The 19,301-nt window shown below is 48.8% G+C and overlaps 1 protein-coding gene and 1 non-coding gene across 2 annotated transcripts; one reads left to right on the top strand and one right to left on the bottom strand.

Annotated features, from left to right (window-relative positions):
* Positions 1-106: 106 nt before the first annotated feature.
* On the bottom strand, positions 107-14,854 carry CD3E (CD3 epsilon subunit of T-cell receptor complex). Its single transcript, NM_001082001.1, is given in 9 exon segments — positions 107-290; positions 1,633-1,679; positions 2,836-3,003; positions 3,792-4,016; positions 4,414-4,431; positions 11,405-11,419; positions 12,843-12,863; positions 14,626-14,730; positions 14,841-14,854. Coding segments are annotated over 8 exon segments (609 nt in total). The 5' UTR covers positions 14,684-14,730; positions 14,841-14,854; the 3' UTR covers positions 107-233.
* On the top strand, positions 930-1,057 carry LOC127488158 (small nucleolar RNA SNORA33). The gene has a single exon (XR_007915610.2). It is a non-coding gene; the product is annotated as a small nucleolar RNA SNORA33 (small nucleolar RNA).
* Positions 14,855-19,301: the final 4,447 nt, after the last annotated feature.

The following is a 19,301-nucleotide window of genomic DNA, read 5'->3' as shown; positions in this document are numbered from 1 at the left end:
TGGGCGAGAAGAGCAGAAATGAATGTCCCGATGGCAGGCCAGGTGCAGGGGTGTGGCTAGTGGCGATGTCCCCAAGTGACTTCCCAGGACCCAGACGAGGTTGCAGGAATTCACCATGAGGTTGAGGGACAATGTTCTTGGGGTGCTCCAAGGCTTGTCCAGGGCCAAGCACAAGCAGGGTGCCTGGGGAGGAGCCAGACCTGTGCCCTGGGAGGCAGTGACTCCTGGAGCTGTCAGATGCCTCTCTGGTTTAGGCCAGAATACAGGTCCCGCTGGCCTTTCCGGATGGGCTGTGGTGGAATAGAAAGCGGTTGCTCAGTAGGGGGAGAGGAAGTAGGTCCTAAGAAAGAAAAGGCGAGGCCGGCGCCGCGGCTCACTAGGCTAATCCTCCGCCTGCGGCGCCAGCACACCGGGTTCTAGTCCCGGTCGGGGCGCCGGATTCTGTCCCAGTTGCCCCTCTTCCAGTCCAGCTCTCTGCTATGGCCCGGGAGTGCAGTGGAGGATGGCCCAAGTACTTGGGCCCTGCACCCTATGGGAGACCAGGAGAAGCACCTGGCTCCTGCCTTCGGATCAGCGGGGTGCGCTGGCTTTGGCGGCCATTGGAGGGTGAACCAACGGCAAAGGAAGACCTTTCTCTCTCTGTCTCTCTCTCTCTCACTGTCCACTCTGCCTGTCAAAAAAAAAAAAAAAAAAAAAAGGCACAAAAGATCTCCCGGGCAAGCACCTGAGACGCAGAGTGGGCAGGCAGGCTCGCACCCTAACTTGGCAGGAGCATAGGAGACTCTGCCGGATTCTCTCAGCCTTCCCATCTCAAAAATGGGAACCTAAAGGGCCACCCACCTGCAGGAGCTTTTGTCAGATTTAAATGAAGCCATTTAAGTGACAACCATCACCTGCTTGGCTTGCAGGTGTGACATTCAAAGTATCCAAAGCCAGCCCATGAGTCTGCTTACCTGCTGTGCTTCTGCAGAAATCTAGAAAAAGCTGGCAATAGTGATGCCATGCTAGGAGCCTTAAAGACACTGAAGTCTTTGAGGTCCCGAAAATGGCTACAACAGACTTCTGTGATAAGAAGGAAGCATTTTAAAGGCATAGTTAATTAAAGGTTCATAATAATTAGTTGTTAAGGGCTTCAAATGAGATTTGGAATGATAATAAGAAATTATAATTTTTTTTTTCAAGAAAAAAAAAGTATCCAACAGCAGGAGTGCGCACACTGGACAGCCAGACCAGCCCGGCATCCCCCCCAGACTAGGCATTCCATCTCTAGGGGCAGTCAGCGGGGCAGGGGGAAGCTGAGGCATTTCACCCTTTAGGAACTGGTATCCTTACTGGTGCATGCTGGTGGAGTATCAGCTCTGAATGCATCAGGTTAGAATCTGCATTATGGTTATGCTTTGTGGCCAATGAATAAACCAAAAAAAGAAGAGTGTGTCTCTCCTCTAACTCTCCCCTCCCCGAACCCCCACCTCCCCAAGGCTGTGGAAGCCATGAAGGCTCTGATAGGCCTCCTGCTCTCCCATGACGGAGGCAGAGGCTGGCACCGGAGGTGCTGTCCCTTCTGCCCCAGAAGCCACCCCCAACCCTGCTCCCTAGCACTACCCCCCATCCCTCCTACCCCACCCCTGTTACCTCGTAGTCTGGGTTGGGAACAGGTGGAGGCCTCTCCTTGTTCTGCCCTGCAAAGAGAGAGGGGAGGAACTGCATCTCCAGGCAGCAGCAGCAGTCCTGCTGCCCGACCATGGCCACCGGCTGGGCTCAGGATGGCCGCCGCGCTGTTCTTTCCTCTCCTCCCCTCCGTCCCCAAGCTGTGCTGCCTCCCATCATTGGGTGACTTTCCCCGGCCCAAGGCCCTCTTGTTTCTTCCCATGGAGGAGGGGAAAGGAAAAGGCAGGAACATCCCAACTTCTCTGTTCTCACAGCTTGGAGGTGGAATCTAATTTATTTTTTAAAAATTCAAATTATTTATTTAAGTGTAGAGAGACAGACACAGGCAGGGAGTTCCCATCTGCTGTTTCATTCCCCAGATGCCTATGATGGGCAGGAATCTAACTTTTTAACAAAATTTGTTTGAGGGGCCAGTAGTGGGCTAAGCTCCTGACTGCAGTGCCAGCATCCCATATGGGTGCGGTTCCAGTCCCAGCTGCTCCACTTCTGATCCAGCTCTCTGCTATGGCCTGGGAAGGCAGTGGAAGATGGCCCAGGCCCTTGTGCCCCTGCACCTACTCGGGAGACCTGGAAGAAGCCCCTGGTTTCTGGCTTTGAGATCAGCTCAGCTCCAGCCATTGCGGCCATTTAGGGAGTGAACCAGCGGATGGAAGCCCTTTCTGTCTCTCCCTCTCTCTATCTGTAACTCTGCCTCTCAAATGGATAAATAAAATCTTTATTAAAAAATTTTGTTTGAAAGGCAGAGATACTCAGACAGTTGGTCATCTTCCACCTGCTAGATCATTTCCCAAATGCCCGCGACAGCTCAGGCCAAAGCCAGGATCCAGGAACTCAGTCCGGTCCTCCCACAAGGGAGGCAGGGACCCGAGAACTTGAGAGTGTATGTCAGGAAGCTGGATCAGAAGCAGAGCCGGGACTTGAACCCAGGCGCTGGGATGTGAGGTGTGGGCGTTTAGGCGATGTCTCAACTGCTGTGCCAGGTGCCGCCCCTGGACTCCGAGGCCTCCAGGGCACGGACAGATGTTTGAGGAGCCCACCGTGCTGGTAACCGCTCTCGCCCTTGCCCAGCGTGGGAGGGATTCTACAGATGCTGTCTTGACCTCGCCAGGGCCTCGCTGCCCTTCCCGCCCCAGGAAGAACCTCCCCTCCCCAGCTGTGCCGGCTCACCTCTGGGCCTGCCACCAGCACCCGCTCCTCGCGTCACAGGCTTGCACTTGGCCTTCCTGTTCTTGCTCCAGTAGTAGACCAGCAGCAGCAAGCCCAGGGTGACGCAGACGTCAGCTACGACAATGGAGGCCACCGTCGTGAGGTCCACCTCCATGCAGGCCTCACACACTGCGGGGGGACCGGGGAGGGAGGAAGAGAAGAACTCACGGGAAGGAAAACCCCGGCATGCCGGAGAAGAGAAAGGACCGACCGCAGACGAGTCTCCCTGCAGCGCCGACAGGCTTCCCACGGCCCGAGCCCTTCCTCTAGCTGACTGTGTATTACAATGACAACAGCAATAAGCAGAGTGTGGTGGTTATGGGTAGACACGCTGGACGCCAACAGTCCTGGGTTCAAGTCCCAGCTCCGTCACGCACTAGCTGAGAGTGGTGTGAGGCATGTTCACCCCACTAAGCCTCAGTCTCCTCATCTACAGGAGAGAAATAAAGTGCTTAACCTGGGGCTGCTGCGGGGATGGCGTGGAAAGACTCCCTGGCAGGTGTTTGGTTCAGTGCCTGAAACCTCAGCCCCCGACAATCACTATCATCATTATGATCATGCCGTGTTTTCTATGACATTTTATTGTAGTGACTTGGAGGCTCTTTTGCAAGTTCATCAAAAGAATGGCTCTCTCAGGATAAAACTCAAGATAAAGCCGTAGCGGTGCACCAGGATTCCGGGTGTGACACCATGCAAATACCTTGTGGGAAGCTGCTGTTAGATCAAGCGCTGGCTGAGGTCACACAGCCAGCCATGTATGGGTGTTCAGTCTGTGTTCCAGAACACAGTGATGCCAGGTGGCATCAGGTGCAGGAGAAAGCCCGGAGGGGCAGGGTTAGGGGAAGCCAGGGGGACGCCCTTTGGAAATGGTCCTCCCCAGAGGGCCCGGCCCAGCCTGTTCTGCAGGCCCACGGTACCTCTGGCTTTCAGGTAGAGAATATGCTCATTCTCCTTGTTCTTTGTGCCCGCATAGCAGGAGTAATAACCGCTGTGCTCCATTTCGGAAAAATTCTCCAGGTCTAGTTCCTTGTCTGTTTTATCTGGAAGACTTTTTTCATTTCTTTCCCAATGTATGCCACTAGCATCAGCTCCCACAGGGCATGTCAGCACCACACGGGTTCCAGAGATGGAGACTGTAAATACTGGGCAATGGGAGAGAGGACAAGGGAATTGGTGGTGGTGGTGGGGGGGGCACCAGGAACATTCCAGAAAAGGCAGGCTAGTGACAAAAGGACCAACCCAGTGATGAAAGTCACCTGTCATCCCAGTCTTGGATGTGCTCACCAGAGGGCCTCTACTGGCTTGAGGGTGTGGACGAGGGAACCGGGGGGAGCTTTTGGAAGGTGGCTTCAGGGTTTAAGCAGGGTCACAGTGACTTGGGAAAGGGTGGGCGGTGGTGAGAAAAAACCCAGGACTGCAACGGGAATCTAATATCGGAACACCTCGGTGCTAAGTTAATCTCCTCCCATCAGTTCTTTCTCTATTACCCACCAACCTGTGTCACCAGACAGGGCAGCAATAAAGGACTGATAAACTCACATTTCTGTGTATAATCATCTGGAAATGAAAAGGTAAAACAGTGGTGAGAACATAACCCCAGTTTCAGTTTATTTTACTATCATTTTTAAAGATTTATTTACTTTATTTGAAAGTCAGGGTTACAAAGAGAGGGGGAGAGACTGGACAGAGAGAGAGAGAAAGATCTTTCATCTGCTGGTTCACTCCCCAAGTGGCCCCAACAGCCAGGATGGAGCCAGGAGCCAGGAACTTTGTCCATGTCTCCCATGTGAGTGTCAGGGGCCCAAAAGTTGGGCCATCTTCCACTGCTCTCCCAGGCCACTAGCAGGGAGCTGAATCAGAAGTGGAGCAGCAGGCACACAAACTGGCACCCATATGGAATGCTGGAGTCACAGGCGGCAGCTTAGCCAGCTGCTCCCCACTCCAGTGCCTCTAGAAAGCTTTGAGTTTATCCTTTTGCGTTAGCCAGGATCATATTGCAGATAGAAATGAAATGATTTAGTGATGAAAAGTTCCATATATTTTCAAGTCTTTATGTATTTATTTTGGAGGCAGAGAGTGAGAGGAAGAGATAGACGACAGAGACCCTATCCCTGGGCTCATTCCCAAATGCCTGCAATAGCTGGGAGTGGGCCAGCCAAAGCAGGAGCTGGAACACCATCCATGCAGGTAGCAGGAACCCAATACTTGAGTCAACCCTGTGGCCTTTCTTGGGGGGTCTATGATAGCAGGAAGTCAAAGTCAGGAGCTAGAGCTGGACATTGAACCCACACAGATCTCTTTTTTCATATGCATATCGTGGGAGGAGCTACTATATTTGAGTCTTCCCTGTTCATTCTCACGTTGACTTTTCATTGTCAAGTTATATGTTGTTCATCAGAGTTTCACACTCTGGAGAAGAAACCTCATTCTGTGGTAGGATGTGCCAATCCTTATTTTATCTTCTTTCTTAAGTCTCAAGGTACCTTGTATTTTTGCACTTGTAAATTTAAATGCTGTAAGTCATCTCAATAACATGCATTTAACCAGACAGCGTAGACAGAAGAAACTCAGGTGCACTTAGGTCATGTGACTAAATAACTGGTGGATTCCACAGACTGGAGAAAATGAGCATCCATATATGACTTTCAGTATTGTTCATGTTTTAATTAATAACTGCTGTGTTTGGTGTAGTCGTTCTTGTTATGCTATGCAAGATTAGGGGGAAATATAATTAGGGGAAAACATCAGGATTCTTCTAAGGGTTCATGGAGAAATTAATCTAAAAGACAAGTTCGTTTTGGTACAAAAAAGAGCCCGCAATCCATGCATAGCTTTTTCATAATCTATATTTTCAAAAGATTTTGAAGACTCCTGATATGTAGGGATTTCCATTTTTTTTTTTTTGCACCAAAATAAATGTCTCCCCTTACTTCTATTTTCCACAAAATATTTGAAGGATGCCAATATGCTAAAAGAAAGAAGCCTCTTTATTTTTAAAATTTTCCTTTAAAACTTTTTAAAAAATTAACAGTAATTGTACCTACTGATGGGCTACAGTGTACCACTTCAATACCTGGATTCGATGGTGCTGACCCAAACAGGGTCATCAACCCTCCCCTCCTCTGTCATCACCTTAGGACTAGAGGCTTGGAGCTTCTCTCTTCTATTTGTTCATACACTATCGACTGAGTTCCTGTGGACTGCAGCCTCCTCGCTGTGCTGTGTAACACCAGGAACCAGGACATGGGTGTCTTAACTGGCATCCCAGCTATGAGGCCAAAGGCCCTTCCCAAAGACCAGGAATCAGTGATCTCTGAATCGCTGATTCCTGGGCTCACCTATTTCCCATGAGTCAGAAAGTCTTCATTATGTTAGAGTTCTTCATAATAGAGACCAACATCCTTCTTCTTATTCCATATATTTTTCTCTGTTAATTGCCTTTAAATTATGTGGTGCACTCTACACGTGGTACAAAGCTGCATTGTTTGTACATTACATCTGCAGACTCATCTCTCATTTGTTTCTGTTAGAGGGAGGTGTGGACGACTGAAATCCACTAATCACCTGGCAAACAGTCTGTCCTTGTTTCCTGGGAGATTTGTGGCCGGAGCACTGGGTAGCACTGGGCTACACCAGAACCTGGACATGGCAGCTGGTAGAGAGGAGATACAGGGCTGCTCACAGGCAGCGTTCTACTGGGGAAGGAGCACTCTGCTCAGTCAGAAGCCCTGTGTTTGAAGTCCAGATCTGCCCTAGCCTGTGTGACCGGGGGCAAGTCAATTAACCTCAGAGCCTCACCCAATGGGGTTTCGGTGAGGGTTAATGGAGTAGGAGAGGCAGGTGCGGTGGCACAGCAGTTTAAGAGCCTGCCGCGTGCGATGCCCACATCCCATTTCACAGTGCCTGGGATCACGTCCCACCTCCACTTCCAATCTTGCTTCCTGCTAGTGCGCACCCTGGGCAGCACGCTGGTTTGAGTGCCACTCACATGGGTGACCTGGATGGAGTTTCTGTCTTCTGGCGTCAGCCTGGCTCATCCCTGGCAGTTGTAGGCATTGGGAAGTAAACTATGGATTTAAGATCTCTGTCTCTGTCTCTGTCTCTGTCTCTCTCTCCCTCTCTTCTCTCTCTCTCTGCCTTTCAAATAAATTTTAAAAATTTAAAAAGGAGTATGCAAGTCCAGGTGTTGGCATTCTCTTCCATTCCTTCTTGGGGTCCTGCTACTGTGAAAAACAGCCGAGCTCTGACCTAGCCTGCTCTGGTAGCCTGCGGAATGTAAGTCAAAAATTCTCCAGGTTTTTCCACTTGCTAGTAATTGGAAGTAGAGCATAATAACACTAAACAGTTGATATGATTTTGACTTTTAAGTAGTTTCTTAGAAATGCTACATGAATTAGACATCACCATTAAAACAACGGGTTAAGCTGCTGCCTGCGGCGCCGGCATCCCATGTGGGCACCAGTTCAAGACCAGCTGCTCTGCTTCCAATCCAGCTCCCTGTTAATGGCCTTGGAAAGCAGTAGGAGATGGCCCAAGTGCTTGGGCCCCTGCGCCCATGTGGGAGACCCAGAAAAAGCTCTTGGTTCCTGGCTTCGGTGTGTCCTAGCTCTGGCCATTGTGGCCATTTGGGGAGTGAGCCACTGTTTTGAAGATTCTCTCTGTCTCTCTCTCTGTAACTCCGACTTTCAAATAAAATAAATAAATCATTTTCTTTTTTAAAAAGGTTTATTTATTTATTTGAAACTCAGAGTTACACAAAGAGAGAAGGAGAGGCAGAGAGAGAGAGAGAGAGAGAGAGAGGTCTTCCATCCGCTGGTTCACTCCCCAACTGGCCGAAACAGCTGAAGCTGTGCCAGTCTGAAGCCAGAAGCCAGGAGCTTCCTCTGGGTCTCCCACTTGGTGCAGGGGCCCAAGGACTTGGGCCACATTCCATTGCCCTCCCAAGCCACAGCAGAGAGCTGGATCAGAAGTGGAGCAGCCAGATCTTGAACTGGTGCCCACATGGGATGCCGGCGCTGCAGGTGGTGGCCCTACCTGCCACCACCCCACAGCACCGGCCCCAAATTCTTTTCTTAAAAAAATTTAAAAAACGGTGAACCAACGGAAAAGGAAGACCTTTCTCTCTGTCTTTCTCTCTCACTGTCCACTCTGCCTGTCAAAAAAAAAAAAAAAAAAACTAAGAAAAAAAAACAACTTAAAAGTAAAAAGACATACTCTACTTGATATGTTTGTTTGAAAAAAAAAAAAAAAACACAATGAAAAGAAAGTCGCTCATACTTGTGTTGGGATGAATCCAGTTAGCAGAGCTGGGACATATTCATCCCGGAGCCCGGATGTCTATGTTCAGACACAAGTATGCTCACAAAGATTTCACACACAGCCAGAGGCAGTAGCTTATAGTGATTAAGAAAAGGAGCTTCAGTACCCTATCAATTTATGTTTATAGCTCTGCAATTCGAGTTTCTGTTCTAAGTCTTGACTTTCTATCTGTAGAATAGGAATGTCAGAATAATTAAATGAGGAAACTCAGGTAAAACATTTAGGACGAGGATACCCTAGCAGTTAAAACACCCAATTCTCACATTGTAGTATTGGGTTCAAGTCTCCCAGCTCCAGCTCCAGACCAGCTTCCTGCTGATGTAGGCTCTGGGAGGCAGCAGTGGTGGCTCAAGTAATTGGGATTCTGCCACCCGCATGGGAGACCTGGACTGAGTTCCTGATTCCAGGCTTCAGTCTTGGTGCAGTGCCAGTTGTGGCATTTGAGGCCTGCTCTCCATCTATCTCTGCCTCTCAAAAAAAAAAAAAAAAAAATCTAGTGCCGGTACTGTGGCATAGTAGGTTAAGCCTCCACCTGTAGTGCTGGCATGCCACAAGTCCTGGCTGCTCCACTTCCAATCCAGCTCCCTGTTGATGGCCTGGGAAGGCAGTGGAAGATGGCCCAAGTGCTTGGACCCCTACACTTATGTGGGAGACCCAGAAGAAGCTCCTGGCTCCTGGCTTCAGACTAGCCCACCTCTAGCCATTACAGCCATTTGAAGAGTGGACCAGCAGATGGAAGACATCTCTCTCTCTCTCTCTCTCTCTCTCTCTCTCTCTCTCTCTCTCCTCCTCTCTGTGACTCTGCCTCTCAAATAAATAAGCAAATAAATCTTTTAAAAAATTTAAGGCAATACCTTGAACATAAATGCCCAATAAATTTTTTATGTTCTTTATTTGAAAGACAGGGTTACAGAGAGAGATAGAGGGAGCGAGAGCTGGTTCATTCACCAAATGGCTGCAAGGGCTGGAGCTGGGCTGATCTGAAGCCAGGAGCCAGGAGCTTCTTCCAGGTCTCCCAGGTGGGTTCAGGGGCCCAAGGACTGGGGTCATCCTCTACTACTTTCCCAGGCCATAGCAGAGATCTGGATTGGAAGTGGAGCCAGGACTTGAACCAGTACCCATATGTGATGCTGGTGCTGCAGGCCGGAGCTTTAACGTGCTGTGCCATAGTGCCAGCCCCCTCAATAAACTTTAAAGCCCATTATCTATAGTCAGTGTGCTTTCTATATAACGACAGCTGGCCTTCACCTGTACATCAGACAGCATTCTGAGTGCTTTAACTGTTACACATCCAATTCTCATAACAACTGTACATGCTACGCACCATTACTATCTCCATTTCACACCGACGAGGCTATGGCATAGAGAAGTTAATCAAACTGTTCACAGAAATGCAGGATGCAGGGAGTTGACCATCTAGCTTTTGAGTTAGACTTTTAACCTCATATCACACAACGTTATCTCCTAGGCCTAAAATATTCTTCCCAAAACGCAAGCTCATCCTTTAAAACTCAGCTGAAGAACACCTCCCCAAAGAGCCTTTCTATACTTTTGCCTGTAGAGTTAACTGGTCTCCTTTCTCCAAGATACCTCTTAGGGAATGTTGTATTAAGAAAAAACAATACATGGATTTCAAAAGATTTTGCACCAAAGTAAACTTATCTTTTTACTCCATTTTCTATGAACTTTTTGAAGTCCACTCATGCTTCATGTCAGTTTGCATCTACCCGTATCACAGCATGTGACACATTATATTATCAAGTATCTGTCTTTTACTCCAGACCACTAACTTCTTGAAGGAAGGGAATTAGCAAGGCATTCCTATGTGTGTTCATTTCTTTTCTCTTTTTAGGTTTATTTATTTGAAAGATGGAGCTACAGAGAGAGGCAGAGGCAGGGAGAGGGACAGAAATCTTCCATCCACCGGTTCACTCCCCAAATGGCTGCGATACCCAGTACTGTTCCAGGCTGAAGCCAGGAGTCAGGAGCTTTATCCAGGTCTCCCACATGGGTGAAGGGGACCAAGTACTTGGGTCATCTTCTGCTGCTTTCCTGGCACATTGGCAGGGAGCTGGATCAGAAGTGGAGAATCTGAGACTTGAACCAGCTCTCATTTGGGATGCCAGTGCTGCATCCCAATGGCTTAATCTGCTACACCACAGTGCTGGGCCCTGTTCATTTTTTCATTCAAAAAATATTCATTGAGAGGGCTGTGGTCAGCAGGTAAAGCCAGCCTGCAATGCCTGTATCCTATACGGGTGTCAGTTTGAGTCCCGGTTGCTCCACTTCCCATCCAGCTCCCTGCCTATGTGCCTAGGAAGCAACGGAAGATGACCCAAGTGCTTGGGCCCCTGCACACATGTGGGAGACCTGGATGAAGCTTCTGGCTCCTGGCTTTGGTCTAGCCCAGCCCTGGCCATGGTTGCTACCTGGGGAATAAACCAGTGGCTAGAAAATCTCTCTCTCTCTTCCCTTCCCTGTTTCTCTCCCTCTCTGTAACTCTGCCTTTCAAATAAATAAATCTTTTTAAAAAATTCATTGATGTTCCAGACACTGTGATGTGCCAGACACTGTGCCAGGCAAATGAGACACTGTCTCTGCCTTCCAGGAACTCATAGTTTACTTAAAAAAAAGAGTGTGTGGTAGGAACGAGCATTGTGGCACAGCGGGTTACGCTGCTGCTTGGGACACCTGCATCCCCTGTTGGAGAGCCTGGTTTGAGTCCCAGCTTCTCCACTTCCAATCTGGCTCCCTCTAATGTGCCTGAGAAGCAGCAGATGATAGCTTAAGTACTAGGATCCCTGCACCCCTATGGGAGACCTGGATGGAGTTCATGGTTCCTGGCTTTGGCCTGGGCCAGCCTTGGTTGTTGTGGCCATTTGGGAGTGAACCAAGGAATGGAAGAGCTCTCTCTTTGTCTGGCCTCCCTCTCCTTCACTCTGCCTTTAAATAAATAAATGCTTATTTTTAAAAAATGCACAGTAGCTCCAACCCACACTCATGCACATGTTCTTCCATGATAGTACACTCAGCGATACATGCATAGCAATGGTCAGACATGACAGCTGGGAACAAGTTCAGGCTCATCTCACAGAAGTGACTACTCTCCCTCCAGCAGTTCTGACTCACAGTGTTGATTACTGTGCTTATTCTCCATGATCATTTTGTTCTGCACTTGCAAAGAGACTGTATGGAGTGAAAATTCCCTTACCAGCGTGGTCATCATCTGAAAAGGAAACGATAAGAAGCCATTAGTGATGCTCCACTCAGCGACTCACATGAGACCTTCCCCCAATGGCCTGAGACTTGTCCCTCAAACATCAGAAAAGTATGGATCTACAAGTCCACAAGCTGTGTTGGGCCTTGCAGCCTATGCTAACTATTAAACGGCTATTGATAAATGTGCCTCTTAAGGATGCTGCAAACTGGTCAGTGCCACAGATGCGGACTGGAGCAATGGTTGCCTTTAACACAACATTGCTTCGCTCAGTTTGGCACAACTGGTTGAATACCCAGACTTCCACTATGGGACCCTCCTGACTGTTCTGCTGTGATTGGGAAGGTCCAGGGGCTGGCACTATGGTGCAGCAGGTTGAGCTGCCGCCTGCACTACCAGCATCCCATATGACTGCTGGTTCGAGTCCTGGCTGCTCCACTTCTGATCCAGCTCCCTGCTCATGTGCCTGGGAAAGAAGTGAAAGATGGCTCAAGTGCATAGGCCCCTGCGATCCACATGGGAGGCTCAGATGGGATTTATGTGACAGAATTTCTGGCTCTTGACTTTGGCTTGGCCCAGCCCTGGCCACTTCAGCCATTTGGGGAGTGAACAAGCAGATGAAGGATTTTTTTTAAAAGATTTATTTATTTATTTGAATGGCAGAGGTACAGAGAGAGAAAGGGAGAGACAGAGAGAGAGGTTTTCCAAAACCCTGGTTCACTTCCCAAATGGCTACAATGGCTGGAGCTGAGCCGATCCAAAACCAGGAGCCAGGAACTTCTTCCAAGTCTCCTACAAGGCTGCAGGGGCCCATGCACTTGGGCCATCTTCCACTGTTTTCCCAGGTCATTAGCAAAGAGCTGGATGGGAAGTGGAGCAGCCGGGACTTGAGCCAGTGCCCATATGGGATGCTGGCGCCATAGGCAGTGACTTTACCCACTATGCCACAGTGCCAGCCCTCAATAAATAAATTTTAAAAAAAAGGAAAATATGTCCAGGCAAGGTAGGCACCTTCATATGCATGTGCATGAACACACATGAACACACACGTGTGATTCTGAATGCTGTCCCCAGGCTTATTGCACAGAACCCTGGATGCACATTTTGGCCACATGCCTTCTACTAAATCTTACATCAGATGGAAAATGCAAACAAGTGAAAAGGTGGCACCGTCACGTCATTGCCAGCCTTGGTTTTTCTCTTGAAGAGCATTATTCCCTGTGATCGCTGTGGCTTCCCTCTTCTGACCAGAGTTATCTGCAGGCTTAGGAGGAGGAGGCAAAGGGGAAAATGGTAGAAACCCTTTTTATTGATTTCTGAGGGAGGCCTAGAGAAAGCTCCAATCATAAATACAAAGAAGCTGGGCAGATTTCATTAAAAAAAAAAAAAAAAAAAAAAAAGAACACACAAAAACCAGAAAGCAATAGCTCACCTTCCTGTCCCCAGGCGGCAACTAGAAAATAAACAATAAAAAGAAAAGTTAGCAAATGGCATGAGTGCTTCCAATTGCAAACAGGAAAAGGGCAGTGGTGCAAAATGTCCATTTAGGAATATCTGCAATCCTATCCCGCCCCTGCCGGATCAGTGTGTTCCTGTGCCCCAGGAACAGAATACAAACTGCTGGTGTTAACCCGGGGGTCCTGCTCAGCTGGGGAGGAGGCCAAGCACGGAAGCCTCTGGCATCCGGCTTGAGCGCCCGACATTTGACAAGCAGAAGTCAAAAGAAGTAGGGGCTGCTTTGTGGATGACTGGAGAAAAAAGAGTTTTGCAACCAGCTTGGTCTCTGACCGTGGAAGAGAACCAAGCCCTTGGCTGAGCACAGACGTTCCATCTCTGCCTCCTGTTTGTCTGATGGCTCGGTTTTTCCATTGTTTTCAGCCTGAGACAGAGATGGAAATATTTGAAGCGGCGATGACTCATCAGCTAGAGCCTGTGTGTTGAACGGCCTGATCTCATCTGCTCTGGGCCCTGCAGGGCCGTCTCCCTGGGCCACCGCTTGGACTCTCTACGATGGCCAGGCTCCCAGGCACTGCTTCAAAGCTTTCCCTATGCCTGGACCACAGTTCCCCAACAGCGTCTACATGGAGTGAGACACTCCCCGTCCCTAGAACAGATTGGGCATATTCTCATGATGCCAAATCTCTGGGGGGTGCTTTAGTTTTTGCTGTCCCCCCTCCTCCTCTTCCTCCATCCTCTCCTTCTTGTTAAGAAACAGCATAGTTTATACCCCAGGTCTGTAAGAAAATCCCGGCCCCTTCCTGCAGGGGTTCTACCCTACCCCTTGCTGCACAATGTGTTCGCTGAACCAGCAGCAGACTAATAAACCGGAGCGCTTATTAGGCCCCCTGGAGCAGAGGCTGCATCTAAACAAGGTCCCCAGGAGACAGGTGCGCACACTCGGGCTTGAGAAGAGGGAGCAGGACGTGGAGAAGTACCAGCTGTGGCTCAGCTCTGGCTGTGAGAGCATTTTCTAGGCCTTTGCCTCAGGGGTGCAGCCATTCAGACACAGAGCCTCCTGCTTTGCCCAGGTCAGCTTCAGCACTTACCATGTGGTTTCAAATAAGTTCTTGAACTTGGAATATCAATTTCTACATCTATAAAATAGGAGCTAGGACACCTTCCTTCCAGGGCGGGGGTAGGGATTAAATCGGGGTTGCACATGTGAAGAACTGTTTCTTTATACAATACTGGCATTCAATAAATGAGAAACTTGTAGTGAAGACTTGGAATTATTTTCTCCTAGGGGACATGTAAGTGCTTTAGGTGATTTGTCAGTAAATCGCCCATCTTGCTTCAAAAAGAGCTAAACTAATTGAAAGCTTTGGCCACCTGAAAAAGACTGAAAGCTATGATTTTTTTTTGTCTCAAATCTGTTAAACTTGCTATACCCAGTGCAGAGTTGGCGTCCAATCATCCAGTCTCCCCCAAAGCATGGAGCTTAGTTCTTCCAGCCTCTTCCGTTACCATCACGAGGCTCACTCACAGATGAACAGACTCCCTTGTTCTCAATAGAAGTGATCAGCCCAGTTGCTTTTTTTGGGGCTGTTCCCCGAATGGCCTCCCTGGAACCATGGGACGTATTCTTTGTTAGCTACCAGCCTATTCACCCGCCCTTAATGTAGCACAAGCAGATTCCTATATCTCCTGGAAAATGAGGCTGCGAACCTTCCAAGCAAACTGGAGACACGCCCCATGCCCTACCCCAGCCCGCTCACCTGAGAGGAGCCAGAGTGCCAGGACCCTCCAGAGCGTGCCCGCCCGCATCCTGCTCATGGGCGCTCACCGCAGTAAGATGGCGCAGGTGGAGCGGCTTCTTACTTCTGGAAAAGTAAGCCAGAGGACTCTTCTAGCACACTTGTGGAGGTAAAGATCCCAGGGCCATTGTTTGCAAAGTGAGGATGAAAAGGGGGCTTGGTGAAGAGAGACTCACCATTTTCCGAAGCAAGCATCCGAGGCCGGGAGGGGAGGTGGGTGTCTGAACCCCACACAGGAAGTTGTAGGGGGCCACTGGGCCTGTGGGTTCCACGTCACTAGGAAACGTTCAAGGTCAAGGCCTCCCCCTGGGTTGGCTGAGGAGAGCAGGGCTCCTCACCAGCCCATGAAGATGAGCAAGAGGACTCTGGCCAAAGCTGGAGGGGCTGTGAAGACGCCTGCGGTTGAGCTGCCCAGGCCACGTACCATGCACCTGCACGCCTGCAGCTCCTCTCTCAGATTCTGCCTCCCCGCAGAGAGCTGGGACAGGAAGACAGAGCAGCACTGAACGTTGTTTTCTTTATGGTGTCCCTGGCATGGAGTAGCGGGTTGGAGTCACCTCAGTGACGAATGCTTTTGACTTGAAGATATGTGTTGACTTAAAACATGTCGATGTTTTGGCCTATAATCTTTACAAAAACGTTTAAAAATGCAGTGCTTAACGTATAGAGATGAAAAGGTGCTGTCTTAAAATCTGCTGGTGTGAGGGTAAACGGATACAGGTTTGCTTACTGTGTAAGCACGCATCAACCAAATACTCCAACCCAGCTGCAGGCTTCACCAACGCATCTCATTTGATCCTCAAAACAACCCTCTAAGGTAGATACTGAAATTTTTAAAAAGTATTTCTCTATTTATTTGAGAGAGAGAGAGGGAGAGGGAGAGAGATCCTTTATGTGGGTTCCTTCCCTAAGCACCGGCCATGGCCAGGGTGACGCTGGGAACTAGGAACTCAATCCACGCCTCCCACACGGATGCCCCAACCACCTGAGAAGTCACTTGCTGCCTCCCAGGGTGTGCAGCCACTGGAAACTGGAATCAGAAGCAGAGCCAGAACTCATAGTCACACACTCTGACCTGGGGGATGAGCAAGTAGCCCAACTGGTGTCTTAACCACTAGGCCAAACGCCCACCCCTATGGGAGGTATTACTTTTATTCCCATTTTATACTTGAGCAAGCCAACTAGGCTACATAACTAGGTTTTGTAGCTTGGCTTCTAGAAACCATTTTTGCAAAAACCAATAATTTATTACATACTGATAAGTACATAGCAGGCAGTCGCTATGTACTGGGTGGTAGTAACATAGCAGTAACAAAGGTAGTCCTCACGTATGAAGAAAGGAAGTGTGGACGTTAGTCGGATCCCTGTAGGAGACTGATGCTAAGAAAGAAGGCACCCAAGTGCTAAGAGAGGGAGGGGAAGGGGCTCAAGACATCTAGGGGGTAGAGAGGGTCTCCCTGAGTAGGTAAAATCTAGGCTCCAGTTTTATGGATGAACAGGAGTGAACCAGGAGAGGTCAAGCCAAGTGCTGCAGACACAGTGAGCAGTGTGTGTGAAGCCAACAGACGAGGAAGAGAAATGGAGGGTCCAGAGTGGCCGGAAACAAAGAGTGAGAAGGTTTGGCAAGAAACAAGATAGAGGGGCTGGTGGTGTGGCACAGGGAACTAAGCCACTGCCTGTGATGCCGGCATCCCATACGAGTCATACGAGTGCCAGTTCAAGTCCCAGCTGCTCCACTTCTGATCGAGCTCCCTGCTAATGCTCCTGGGAAAGCAACTGAAGATGGCCCACGTGCTTGGGCCCCTGCCATGCACCTGGGAGCTCTGTATGGAATTCCAGCTTCTTGGCCCAGCTCTGACTGTTGTAGTTATTTGGGGGAGTGAACCAGCAGATGGAAGATCTCTCTGTCTCTGTAACTCTGCCTTTCAAATACATTTTTAAAAATCTTAAAAAAAGAAAAAAGAAAATCCAGCAGGTGCCAGCTGGGGAGGGATTTGTAAGGATTCTCTAAGGGCCATGGGAAGTAACATAAAGATTTAAAACAGGATTCTTTAAATGTTTTAGTGAAAATGTTTTAATTACAGAAGGAATAATTGCACATGGTAAAAACAACAGAACATGCAGGTCACATAACGACCGTCCCCCCACCCCCCTGCCATGCCTGTCTCTGGAGAAAGCCACATGCAACCTTTTACACTGGTTTTTTGTTCTGGTGGTTGCCTTCCTGTTGTTGAATGTGCATGGACATTCGTTGGGTTCCCTGGGAACACACTCTGAGACAGCGACTTGTGGGCAGGTGGCTCGCGGAGCGAGGCTGAGGGAGGCAGGCCTGGCAGGAGAGAAGGGGAGGTAGAAGCAGCGGTGTCCGCCAACGCCACAGCGAGTTCTCAGGCTGGGGTCTCTTCCGAGTTGGTCGTTGGCTGAGAGCTGTTCCCGGAAAGCGGGTGTGGCTTGAGTGAGGCAGCTGCTTCCGCTGGGGCCTTGCCTGGGCGAGTTCAGTTGTGAGCCCTGGGGAACAACAATCCCCGCAGGTGAGCAGTCCTGCAGGGGGCACCCGGGCGGCGCCTCCGCGCCCCAGCGGCCCACGCCTGTACTGCTCTGGTCCGCTTGCTTCCTACGGTAACTTCACCCCATACTTAAGCAGCTTTTCAGGATTCTGATTGATGTCTTTTCGTGCAGAATCTTATAAAAGGAAAGTGCGTGGGATGAATTGCAGTCGGGTTACCACGGCTGTCCTGGGTAGCCGCTGATAGTCCCCGCCTCCCTCCTTTGTTGCCCACCCTCAGGTAACATCTCTGCTGACCTGGGGGAAGCCTGGGGAGCCTGAGCCCTGGTCACCTCGCTGCTGCCCTTGCTCACTGGCCTTCCACATGGCATCGTGAAGTACCAAGAGGTGCCCCAGGGAGCCCCTGGATTCCATCTGAATTCTCCCTCTTCTCTGCTAAGTGGTCAGCATGGATACTCCTACTTGCGACCCTTCGTTCCTGAACACATGCATTCTTAGGATGCAGTATTGTATAGTAGTCATTGGTTTAAGATGTATACCATATCCTGGGGCTGGCGCTATGGTGCAGTGGGTTAATGCCCTGACCTGAAGTGCCGGCATCCCAACTGGGCACTGGTTAGAGACCTGGCTGCTCCACTTCTGATCCAACTCTCTGCTGTGGCTTGGGAAAGCAGTAGAAGATGGCCTGGATCCTTGGGCCCCTGCACCCACGTGGGAAACCCAGAAGAAGCTCCTGGCTCCTGGCTTTGGATCAGTGCAGCTCCGGCCATTGTGGCCAACTGGGAGTGATTCCATCGGATGGAAGACTCTCTCTTTCTCTCTCTCTCTCTCTCTCTCTCTGCCTCTCCTCTCTCTGTGTAACTCTGACTTTTAGATGACTGAATAAATCTTTTTTAAAAAGAACTTTTATTTAGTAAATATAATTTTCCAAAGTACAGTTTATGGATTACAATGGCTTCCCCCCCCCATAACTTCCCTCCCACCCGCACCCCTCCCATCTCCTGCTCCCTCTCCCACTCCATTCACATCAAGATTCATTTTCAATTATCTTTATATACAGAAGATCGATTTAGTATATATTAAGTAAAGATTTCATCAGTTTGCACCCACACAGAACATAAAGTGTAAAATACTGTTTGAGTACTAGTATAGCATTAATTCACATTGGACAACACATTAAGGACAGAGATCCCACATGAGGAGTAAGTATACAGTGACTCCTGTTGTTGACTTAACAATTTGGCACTCTTGTTTATGGTGTCAGAAATCTCCCTAGGCTCTAGTCATGCGTTTCTAAGGCTATGGAAGCCTCTTGAGTTCGCTTTGATCTTATTTAGACAAGGTCATAGTCAAAGTGCAAGTTCTTCCCTCCCTTCAGAGAAAGTACCTCTTCCTTTGATGGCCTGTTCTTTCCACTGGGATCTCACTCGCAGAGATCTTTCATTTAATTTTTTTTTTTTTTTTTTTTTTTTTTTTGCCAGAGTGTCTTGGCTTTCCATGCCTAAAATACTCTCATGGGCTCTTCAGCCAGATCTGAATGCCTTAAGGGCTGCTTCTGAGCCCAGAGTGCTGTTTAGGACATCTGCCATTCTATGAGTCTGCTGTGTATCCCACTTCCCATGTTGGATCGTTCTCTCCCTTTTTTATTCTATCAGTTAGTATTTGCAGACACTAGTCTTGTTTGTGTGATCCCTTTGACTCTCAGACCTATCAGAGTGATCAATTTTGAAATTGTGAAATTGATCACTTGGACTAGTGAGATGGCATTGGTACATGCAATCTTGATGGGATTGTATTGGAATCCCCTGCCACATTTCTAACTCTACCATTTGGGGCAAGTCTGATTGAGCATGTCCCAAATTGTACATCTCCTCCCTCTCTCATTCCCACTCTTATATTTAACAGGGATCACTTCTCAGTTGAATTTCAACACCTAAGAATAAATGTGTGTTAATTACAGAGTTCAACCAATAGTGTTAACTAGAACAAAAAAAAATACTAAAAGGGATAAAGTATTAAATTGTACATCAACAGTCAGGACAAGGGCTGATCAAGTCACTGTTTTTCATAAATCTTAAAAAAAATTATCAGATGATGTACATATATTGAGATGGTCCTAAGATTTTTCTCC

Source organism: Oryctolagus cuniculus, chromosome 1 (assembly GCF_964237555.1).
Source record: "Oryctolagus cuniculus chromosome 1, mOryCun1.1, whole genome shotgun sequence".
Taxonomy (NCBI): domain Eukaryota; kingdom Metazoa; phylum Chordata; class Mammalia; order Lagomorpha; family Leporidae; genus Oryctolagus; species Oryctolagus cuniculus.
The sequence above is the reverse complement of the archived record's forward strand: the minus strand, read 5'-3'. Positions and strand labels throughout refer to the sequence as shown.